General features: G+C 42.5%; 1 protein-coding gene across 2 annotated transcripts; it reads left to right on the forward strand.

Moving 5' to 3' along the window:
* The first annotated feature begins 702 nt into the window (after nucleotides 1-702).
* LOC113034230 (GTPase IMAP family member 8-like) lies at nucleotides 703-10,964 on the forward strand. 2 transcript variants are annotated; one of them, XM_026188628.2, is made up of 5 exons: nucleotides 707-739; nucleotides 823-860; nucleotides 2,289-2,340; nucleotides 6,114-7,268; nucleotides 7,354-10,964. In XM_026188628.2, exons 3-5 carry the CDS (start codon nucleotides 2,322-2,324, stop codon nucleotides 8,913-8,915), a joined length of 2,736 nt encoding a protein of 911 aa, XP_026044413.2. In that variant the 5' UTR covers nucleotides 707-739; nucleotides 823-860; nucleotides 2,289-2,321; the 3' UTR covers nucleotides 8,916-10,964. The 2 variants fall into 2 exon arrangements, with proteins under 2 accessions (XP_026044415.2, XP_026044413.2); XM_026188630.2 differs by lacking the exon at nucleotides 823-860 and having other exon boundaries at nucleotides 703-739.
* Nucleotides 10,965-11,602: the final 638 nt, after the last annotated feature.

Below are 11,602 nucleotides of genomic sequence, written 5' to 3' on the forward strand. Positions count from 1 at the left end.
TTACAAATCACACTTGTGGTGTCTAATAGACTCCAATTTGTTCATCAAGATTGAGAGTCATCTTGAGAAAAAGTTAAGCTGAAGAGAAAAAGCAGGAGCAACTGTAACAGGCACGCACACTCACATTTTTGTTGTGACGATCTTTGTCTCACACTTTTATTTGTAACCGTCGTTCCTAACACAGCAGGCTGGAACAGGCCCTGCATTCTTTTGCTTTCTGACAGATTAGCTGTAGTCTGTGGAGTTATTAACTTTCATGCTCTCGGCTTCTCACACAACCACAATGCACGCTGCATTAAAGTGACAGAGGGCAAATGTATTCTTTTAAACTTTAAACAACGAACATCAGACCGACAACACATCAGGATGTCGTACAGAACATCGGTGCAACCAGACGACAAACATGAAGGCGCACCGATGCAGATGTTTTGTCATCTGTTCTGCATGGATCCAGCCTCTGAACGTCGACACAAATCTGTACAAATATACAAATATAAAGCATAAATTTGTGTCGAGTAGACTCACCCCACCCAAACACCAGCACACAGAGTATGGGTGGGTGGTTGTTCCCACCCAATCAAAAGTGAAGAAAAGAAGGCTCAGAGAAAACATGAGCAGTGTTTCTAACTTCTGATTGGGTGGGCAGCGTTAAGCCCGCCTTCATACCGTCGTCAGAGGTGAAACCAAACAAAGAAGCAGGCGCCATGTCTCACCTGTGAACTCAGAGGACGACAAACAGGTAAAGCACAAATTTATCTGCTGTTTTTTCTGAACAGTGAAACTCATCACTAAATGTTTTCTCATGCTTTGGATTCTCTGCAGGTCTGCTGCACCTTTGTTAGCTGTGTTTGTGCTGTGAGGTGCGTCGTGATTCTTTGTTAATGATAGTTTCACTTTGATCGTTACTGCCTTTAATATACTTTTGATTTTTCCTCATTTACATATTTTCTTTATGGCTGCAGAGAGTGAACCTGTGTGATATGATGCAGAACTATAATTCCTAATATTTGTTTTGTGCTTTTATCAAATTACTGCACAGAATGAGCAGAAACATGAAACTTAGGTTATTTGTTATATAACCTATGATGACATCAATAATTTCCTCTGAGTAGACAGAAAGGTTGCATATAAACTGGAGGGTGAGACAGTTGAGTGAAGAGGAATATTTTAATATTTTATCTATATGAAACTTTTAATCTCTACTGAAACTGCCACAACTCCCCCCTCACACACACACACACACACACACACACACACACACACACACACACACACACACACACACACACACACACACACACACACACACCTTTTTTGCAGCTGCTCACCTGTACCCAGCGGGCTGGAACAGGTCCTGGTATTCTCTTTGTTGCAGATGTACCGCCCACACTCAGATTGTGTTTCACTTACTGGAGTTTTTAGACTCTCGTGATCTCATCTAATCATCGTTCTCAGAAGCGTTTGCTAAATTAATCCTTGTAGTAAGATGTGAATGTGATTATGATCCAGGTGATGTGGTCTATAGTTGGTCGTTTCTGTCCGACTGTTTGGAATAATCTTAGTCCAATTATGCACTTGAATGCAGCACACATGAGTGGATCAAATGGATCCATCATAATATTCTTTAATTAAAACTCATTCAAGTAATATCTTCTTGTGCACAGTAGGCTTCCTGAAAGCATAAATGATCTCTGAGGTTGAGAACGTGAAATAAATCATCCATGTGTATAAAACACTTCTACATGTGTTCAGACTGAGGTCCCCTGATTCTTCAATCTGGTTGATCAGTCTATACAAAGACTTTAATTTCTTTGAAAACTGAAATTGAAAGTGAAAGATGTGAACCTTCTTTCTGCCGTTACTCATGATGTGGGCGACCGTGGCTCAAGAGTTGGCAGTTCGTCTTGTAATCGGAAGGTTGTCGGTTCAAGCCGGGGCTCGAACAGACGGTCTCGGTCGTTGTGTCCTTGGGCAAGACGCTTCACCCGTTGCCTACTGGTGGTGGTCAGAGGGCCCGGTGGCACCAGTGGCCCCAGGGCAGCTGTGGCTACAATGTAGCTGCCATCATCTGTGTGTGAATGACTGAATGTAGCAGAAAGCACTTTGGGGTCCTCAGGGACTAAGTAAAGCGCTATACAAATACTATTTACCATGGCTAAATGTAACTTGTGTTGCACTCTTTTTTTCTGCCATTCCATTCGAACCATTCATGCTTACAGCCCCTTTGTCCACCTACCATCACATGTCGTGTGATTCAAAGAACCTAAAATACTTTTTTTTCCTTCCAGTTCATCCCCAGGTCTTTTCAGAAAATCGACATCATGGCAACCAAAACAGCTGGTGAGTCCACTCACATGTTATTGATCAGCAGTGAGGATTTTGCACTCACACCGTCCACAGAGAGTAGATTTAGAGAGTAACTGTAACATCTGTTCAGGTATTGGAAGTGAAAGTAAGCAACAAACAGGTGCAGCAGCAGCAGGGTGGAGCAGGATCCAACTGCCATGATCACACTGTGCTGCTGGTTTTAGGAGCAACGTTGGCTGATAAACATATCCAACATGCTCACAGTTCTGCCAACAATAACAACTTACAAGATAATCCAGTGTAACACTATCTGTACTTACCAAAGGTTTAATGCTTGGAAATCAGGATTGTTGACCTTCACTAAGCATCAGTATCAACAGTTTGACCACAATGCCTAGGCCCAAAAATCACACAGTTGGAATCAGGTTGCAAGAATTGAAATGTGTCCCAAATATCTGGATCCCATCAGAGGCTAGTTTCATAAAGGAGATTGGCAATAGAATAAAATAGAATAGAATAGAATAATCCTTTAATGGTCCCACAGGGCAGAATTTGGTTCTAACAGCAGCAAAAAAAAACCCCACACATACAAACAAAACAGGACACAGTACAGAAACACACAAACTATATTAAAAAATATATTAGCTCAGTAGGTAGAGTGGTCCATGATTCCATGATCAGAAGTTCGGGGATTCGATTCCCCTGAACAGCTACCCTGAGGTACCCCTGAGCAAGGTACAATCCCTACACACTGCTCCCCGGGCGCCCAATGGCTGCCCACTGAGTGAATGGGTTAAATGCAGAGAGGAATTTCCCCACGGGGATCAATAAAGTACTCTTTCTTTCTTTCTTAAGCAGAATCAGCAGAATCAGCATACTTTATTAATCCCTAAGGAAATTATGTGGGTTACAGTTGCTCCAGTACAGTAACAGGAACAGACTAGACTATTTAAGAATACAATATGTTAAATATTGCTGCTGTTTTAATTCCCCGCGGATGTTGGGTCAAACATCGCACTGCTGCTCAGCACTGTCGCGTGTTTAACTCCTCCACTGCTGAGCAGTTTTCAACAGTTTAGTTAAAACTAAAACTTTAAAATCCCGGAGTGTTCATGCACACAGACTGAGAACCTGAGCTCATGGTTTTATTCCACTTGTCGGACTGCTTTGGACACTGTGGCTCCATTAAAAACCAGACTGCCTAAAACTAAATCTAAGTCCTGGCTGAACAGCACAACCCGAGCTGTCAGAAAACACTTATCTGACATTATTCTGTCAAACTGTCACAACCCGCTTGTTTTATTTAAAACCATTAACTCTGTTCTTGGTGCACCACATACTGAATGTATCGAGCCCTCGTCTGCAGCCTGTGAAATTTTTTTCCCCTTTTTATTGAGGTCTCCTCCACCAGGGCTCACATGTCTCCTTGTGCTCGTGACCTCTCAGTCACTTTAAAGAAGACTGTTGGTTGTTTTAAGCCTGCAGGGCAAATGATGCTGTCCCTCCTCGACTCTTAAAAGAGATGCTACCTACAGTTGGGCCTTTGGTTCTTGAGCTGGTAAACCAGTTTGATGTCAGGTGTAGTCCCTAAAGATTTGCAACATGCAGTAGTCAAACCCCTGATTAAAAACCCTGCTCTTGATCCTACAGTTCTTGTAAATTACAGGCCTATCTCCAAATTACATTTTCTTTCCAAAATTCTTGAAAAGATGGTTCACAGCCAATTAATGACCTTCCTGGAAAAGCAAAATGTTTTAGAGGTTTTCCAATCTGGTTTTAAATCCTTTCATAGCTCTGAATCAGCACTTTTAAAGGTTTTGGGTGGGCATTAGGGGCACAGCACTGGAGTGGTTCAGGTCCTACTTGGAGGGGCGAACATGTGTCGTCCTCCGCTCCTCTCTTGTGTGGTGTCCCACAGGGCTCAGTTCTAGGCCCCCTCCTCTTATCTTTATACTGCTTCCTCTTGGTACTATACTGAGAAAACATTGCATTTCAATCAATCAATCAATCAATCAATCAAGGCTTTATTCGCCACATGCAGGTTGCCCCACTATACACACACAACACAGACATTACACATAAATGTCCACAGCACAACATTATGGAGCACGTGACAAGCCACAGGGTTGGGTAGGGGGTGAGGAGTAGTCCGAAGCAAACACAGCAGCCATCCTTTTCCCTTTTATGCTGATGACTGTCAGATCTATGTCCCTCTAAAGGAAAAAGGCACATACTCCACACAGCCATTACTTCAGTGTCTCGATGACATTAAGGCTTGGATGTCTGTTAACTTTTTAAAATTCAATGATAAAAAGACAGAGGTGATGTTTTTTGGTAGCTCCACTGACACCCCAATGTGTATTTAGATACCTTGGCCCAATATGTTAAACGAGCTGTCACAAACCTGGGGGTGAAAGTGGACTGTGATCTGAAGCTTGACAGATAGATTAACTCAGCTAACTAAAATAAAGCCAATTCTTTCACAGCAGCACTTTGAGACAGTGATCCACGCCTTTGTTAGCGCTAAGTTGGATTACTGTAATGCACTTTATATTGGGGTCAGCGCATCATAAATTACCCATCTACAGAGGGTGCAAAATGCTGCAGCTCATCTTTTAACTGGCACTTGAACGTTTCAGCACATTTCCCCTAATTTAGCTTCACTTCACTGGCTGCCCATTCATTTTAGGATTCATTTTAAAATTATTTTATTTCCTTTTAAAGCTCTCCGTGGCCTAGCACGATCTTATCTCTCTGGGCTGCTACAGCTTTACACAACTATCCACTCTCTCAGGTCAGCTGATCAGCTGCGCCTGAATGTACCCAGGACTGGACGTAAACTTAGAGGAGATCGTGCTTTTGCTGTAGCAGCTCCAGAACTGTGGACCGATCTGGAGCAGACTCCCCATACTCCATGTTCACAAAACACATCTAGACTGGTTTTGCAAACTCCCATGCACCTTGAAGTGTCCTCTAGAGGGTAAAGAGCTGGTCCAGTGCTCATAATTTGCGTTTAAGCTGATGATTCATTAACTAAATTCCAACTTTATCCCAACTCTATACTGTCTAGTGTAAAGACAGTATAAACAGTTTAGTATCAGTGTAGAGGATGGACATCAGTCAAGAAAATCTACTGAAACTCATATTAAAGATTTTTGTGAGTTGTGATATTTTTCCCTCTTAGGGTTTCCCACCCGCCAATATAACCCTTGACTGTACTCATTTCACTGTTACCATTTACAACAGGCAACAGAAAATAGTTATTGTTTTAAAGCTATCATTCAATGCAGGTGTCCGAGATAACAGATTCAAACTGAGTACATTCATTAGAATTTAGATTTATGCACTATCATTATTTCATTGTTATATTAGTATAGCACAAGGTTCAGTTACCTTTGTATGAAAATTGTTCATAGAAATGTTCTTCAACAAGTTACTTTTTACTTTCTTACACTGAGTACATTTCAGAGCCTGTACTTTTGGACTTTTACTTAAGTAAAGAAAGTTTGCACCTTTGCCACCTCTGTCCAACAATATCAGGCCAGTGCCTTTAAAACCTGCCCAGAAGCCTATCCTCCTTAATAGAGAGCTGACATGGCTGTTCAAACTTAGCCCGGCCCGTCATCAAGAAACCATATTTGAAAGTGAAACTGCCAGCGCTATCACTAAGCAACCTGTTTTAAGACAAAGTTGTAAGTGATTATTTCTCAAGTGATATGATTAACAATTGCAAACTATGTAATGGAATGTGACGTAAATATGTGTTTCATAATTTTTGATGTAAAATAACTTTTTTCTAATTGCAGCACGTGAACTCAGGATAATGCTGTTTGGAAAAAGTAATGACAAGAAATCAGCCCTGGAAAAGCTCCTCGTTGGGAAAAAAGAGTCTAAAGGTTTTGGAGGAAAGCAATCTGGTGCTGCCTCTGGAGAGAGGAACAGGAAACCTCCCACAGTTGTAAAAACACCCAACATCTTCAGTCTGCCTGTGGATGAGCTGTTTAAAGTGATGAAGAGCTGTGTGAGTCTCTGTCCTCCTGGACCAAACGTTCTGCTGCTGTTAGTCAAACCTTCTGATTTCACTGAGGAGAACAGACAGACTCTGAATTTGGTCCTGAGCTTGTTTGGTCAAGATGCTTTTAATCACTCCATCGTCATCCGAACGCATAACGAGGAAGGGAATAACTCGGTGGATAAACTCATTGAAGAATCCAAACAAAGGCAGCAGTTCATTAACTTTGACAGGAAAGACTCCTTCTCAGATTCCTCAGAGTTGATGGAAGAAATGAATGAGATAGTGAGTAAAAACTGGGGAAAATATCTAACGTTAAAAGAAGAGGCTAAACCCAATCTGAAGTCCAGTCTGAACCTGGTTCTGTGTGGGAGGAGAGGAGCAGGGAAGACGTCAGCAGCCAAGGCCATTTTAGGTCAGACTGAGCTTCATTCAGCCTCCAACTCATCAGAGTGTGTTAAACATCAGGGAGAGGTGTGTGGACGTTGGGTTTCCCTGGTGGAGCTGCCTGCCTTGTATGGAAAACCTCAGGAGGCAGTGATGGAGGAATCACTCAGGTGTATCTCCCTCTGTGATCCTGAGGGTGTCCATGCCTTCATCCTGGTCCTACCTGCAGCTGCCATCACTAATGAAGACAAGGGAGAGTTAGAGACCATCCAGGATGCATTCGGCTCTCGAGTCAATGACTTCACCATGATTCTGTTCACTGTCAAGTCAGATCCGACAGATCCAACTGTTTTAAGCTTTCTAAAGGAAGACAAGGACATCCAGGAGCTCTGTGAGAGCTGTGGAGGAAGATCAGTTGTTCTCAACATCAAGAAAAAACAGCAGATCCCAGAGATGTTTGAGATTGTGGACAAAATTAGTCAGCCTACAGGACAACTGTGCTGTTATACAACTGCAACATTTTTACACGCACAAATGGAGAAAGTCTTAAAACTTGTCACTGGTAAGTAATTTAGATTTTCTATTTCCAATGACCCACTGAGTCCTGATCTAACTCTAAGTTAAATGCAACTGTTTTCATGTTTTAGGTGGTGAAGTTGGAGAACAGGACTCAGACTGTCTCAGGATTGTGCTGATTGGGAAGACCGGCTGTGGAAAGAGCTCTACAGGAAACACCATTTTAGGAAGAGATGAGTTTAAAGCTGAATCAAGTCAAATATCAGTCACCCAATGTTGTAGGAAAGTACACGGTGAGGTGGACGGTCGTCCCGTTCTTGTGGTCGACACTCCTGGTCTGTTTGACACAAGTTTGTCCAATGAGGAGGTTCTAGAAGAGCTGGTGAAATGTGTCAGTCTTTTGGCTCCAGGACCACATGTCTTCCTGTTGGTGATTCATATCGGCAGATTCACAGCAGAGGAGAAGGAGACACTGAAACTCATCAAGCAATTCTTTGGGAAGAATTCTGAAAAGTTCACCATCGTTCTTTTAACCAGAGGTGATGAACTGGAGCGTAGCAGATTGTCCTCAGAGGACTACATCAAGAACAACTGTGATCCTTCCTTTAAGAAGCTGATCTCTGACTGTGGAGGAAGATACCATGTGTTCAATAACAATGACAAACAAAACCATACACAAGTCAGTGAGCTGATAGCAAAGATTGACACCACGATGAAGAACAATGGAAGGCGCTGCTTTACCAACAAGATGCTGCAAGAGGCTGAAACTGCGATAAGGAAGGAGATGCAGAAGATTTTAAAGGAGAAGGAAGAAGAGATGCAGAAAGAAAAGGAAGAAATGGAAAGAAAATATAAAGAAGATATGGAGGCCATGGAGAAAAGAATTGATGAAGAAAGAGAAAAGGAGAGAATACAGAGAGAAAAAGAACTCGAAAAAATGAGAAATAAAATTAGAGAAGAAGAAGAGAAGAGAAAGCAGGAACAGGAAATCAGGGAAAATGAGAAAAGGGAAAAGGAAGCTGAAGAAGAAAGACGTCGACAAGAGTTTGAAACAGAACTTGAAAAGCTGGACAAACAAATTCAGTCAGAAAAAGAGGCAAAAGAAAATGTGGACAGAAAACTGGAAGAAGCCAGAGAAGAGATGAGAAGAAAACAAGAGGAGTGGGAGAAAGAACAGAAGGAATGGTGGGACAAACAACAACAAGACGAAGACAAAAGACGAGAGGAAGAGAAAGAAAAAATGGAAAAACTACAGGAAGATTATAACGAAAAGCTGGAATGTGAAAAAATCAATAAAGAAGAGGATCAAAGAAGAAGAGAAGAGGAAATAAAAGGATTGGAGGAAATTCATAAGAAAACTCTGGATGATCTAAAGAAGAAACATGAAGAGGAAGCCAGAAAGAAAGCTGAAGAGTTCAACCAAGCCCAGAAGAAACACGTGGATGAATTAGCAAAACAGAGGGAAGAACATAAGAAGGAAATGTACGACTTAGTGAGACGTGTGACCAAAAAGACTGAAAACTTGAACAAGATCAAGAATTTAATGCATAAACATGAAAAACAAATGAAGAATCAAACTAATGAGGAGGACATAGAAGACCTCCAGGAAAAACAAAAAGATCAACTAAATGAGTTGATGAAAAACATTTTGGGAGAAGAGCTCAGCAGCTCATCAGCCTGCAGCATTTTATGAAATGAAACGTCAGATGTTCTTCTCTTTCTGTCATTTAGATAAGAGAATCTTTAAAGTAGCACAGAAACTGATTAGTGATCATCAGTCTCAGCAGTGTCATTATTAAACTACAGGTCATTACACCAACATTAAATATGCTTCTGACTAGTAAAACTAATTCATCTCATGTATAGTAATTAGCTGTTGTTACATGTTACATGCACTTCTGTGTTCCTGAGTTCTAACATTGATTTACTTTTAACCGTCCACTCAGGCTGCTCTGTGGTTTTAGTTCGACTTGATTTGACCTCTGCTTTCGATACGGTTGATCACCACATTTTATTATCGAGGCTAGAACATGCTGTTGGTCTCAAAGGCATAGTCCTATCTTAGTTTAAATCAGATCTCTCAGAGAGGACTTTCTCCGTTGCTATGGGACAATACTTTTCCTCTTCTGCCCATATTTACTGTGGTGTGCCCCAGGGGCCTGTTCTTGGTCCTACTTTGTTCTTCCTGTATATGCTGCCTTTGGACTCTACTTTCGAAAAATATTAACATCTCTTTCCACTTCAATGAACTCACCCGAAACTCTGGCTGATTGGGACCCACACCCAGTTTCACACCTTGGCTCAGGCGATTAGAGGATCATCAGGGGTCCTTTTGTCCCTCTGTGGGGGGAAACTCCCACTAGGTTTATATCTGGGACTCTCCACCATTTGACCTTAGAACTGAAGAAGCTTCTCGGATGAGAGGTGAAACGTCTTCAAGCAACTTAAAGAAGTCCAGACGCTTCTCTTTGCAAGCTCCTTTGACTGTTCACTTTACAAACACGTCAGATCAGATACAAGGAGCTGAATTCACGACACAAAGAGAAAAAAAGTGGCTCGTTTATTTCACTGAAATGTCATGTGACCAACTCAAAACGGTTCTCTGTCGTTTGTTTGGCCCCCACGTGATGGTGTGTGTGCCCGATGACACCAGGGCCTGCTTCTAATGAGACGACCTGTGGTGTCCTCCCAGGTCTGGACAAGGCATCACTGAGTTCCTGGACAGTCTGAGGTCCAACCTGATGGTGTCAGGTGGACAGAAACATAATGAGGTGCTCTGTTGGATTTAGGTCAGGCGAGCTTTGGGGCCAGTCAGTGATATTCATTTATCCTCCAGAAGTGCCTGCAAACTCTGTCCACATGAGGCCGGGCAGCGCACCAACGTAGAGTCTGCAGTGAGTGGAGGATTTCATCTCCGCACCTAATGGCAGTCAGGGTGGTGGTATCTAGCCTGTAGAGATCTGTCTGTATTTCCCTCCATGGATTTGCCTCCCAGACCATCACTGAGCCACCAAATCACTGATACAGAATCATGTTACACAGATCGTGTATGTCGATCGCTCTCCTTCAAACATCTGCATCAGTGCAGGCTAATGTCTGATATCTGGCTGTCATCTGACTGTTGTTCCTCCTCTGCCTGTTCATTTTCTCATTAAAATAAACATTAATAATCATTCGTCCACTGTCACTTGAACGCAGCATGCATTTGTGATCTCGTGAGAAGCTGAGAGTGTGAAGACGATCTGTTTGTCCGAGGCGACCGACTCTGCACGCACAAAGATCGCAGGGCCTGTTCTGGCCTGCTGCTGTTTGCAGCTGCAGTAGCACCAACGCAGGAAGAGTCTGACAATCAGAAACATTCATCAGGACAACAGTCAGATTAAAACAGCTGAACCAGTTTCATCAGGTGAACGATCTACGTGGAAGTTTTTTGGGTTATTATCCATCTGCACTGTAACACTGGCTCCACCATGTTGGTCACATGACGTGGTTTCCTTCAGATCATTGGCTGTTTCTCTCCTCCCGTCAGTCCGGTACTATCGAACCTTGGCTTCGTGTGTTTGTCACACCTTTGGTCTGTTGTCTGAGTGTATCTGCTTCTGTTGTCATAAACATGACTAAACTGCCAGTCAGTCAACTGTCCAATTACTTTTGACACTCTGAAAATGCTCGGCTTTGTTTTTTTAAACATGAATAAAAACGTTGGTTTAAAATCCTCTGCAGTGACGAGCAGAGTCATCAACACAGTGTCGTTATTCAGATACTAACAAACTTACCTGTGTCTCTGTAAACACCTGAGATATCACAGAATGAAGCTTTGAGTCGTAGCAGCACTCGGACCTGTGGAGCAGATGGCTGAGCTGATGTGCTCGAACACGTCTGAACACTACGTGTAGATAACATGCAGGGACTTGAAGCAGGGCAGACATTTAGAAGGTGAAAGTACAAACATGTGGCCGCGCTGTGTGTAAATATGTCAATAAAAACGGAGCTCAATTTTCTCATAAATAAATATTTTGTTCATTTATTCTCTAAACGGTTTAAACTGGAAAATGCACCATCTTAAGAAATATATGAGCGCAAACCTTGACACGCCTGGACCGTCTACTCGTGTCGTTTCTCCATCACCCTGGTGGTGGCCTCTGACGTAAAGGGACAAAAACGACAGCTTGTAAAATAATAAACGCCAGCGTGCGTCTAGGAGCTCAGAGATAACGTAGACAGTCGGCAGATATGTGCGGAAAAGCTTTTTCATTGACAGCCTTCGTTTTCAGCAGGACTGCGTAGCAGACGAGTCCAGGTGCCAGCTGCAGCCTCCAGCTGCTGTCTGAAACTGAGAAACTCGACATTTCAAAATTGAGCCGGCTTCACCTCTCAGCG

The sequence above is a fragment of the Astatotilapia calliptera genome, chromosome 12 (assembly GCF_964374335.1).
Source record: "Astatotilapia calliptera chromosome 12, fAstCal68.1, whole genome shotgun sequence".
NCBI lineage: Eukaryota > Metazoa > Chordata > Actinopteri > Cichliformes > Cichlidae > Astatotilapia > Astatotilapia calliptera.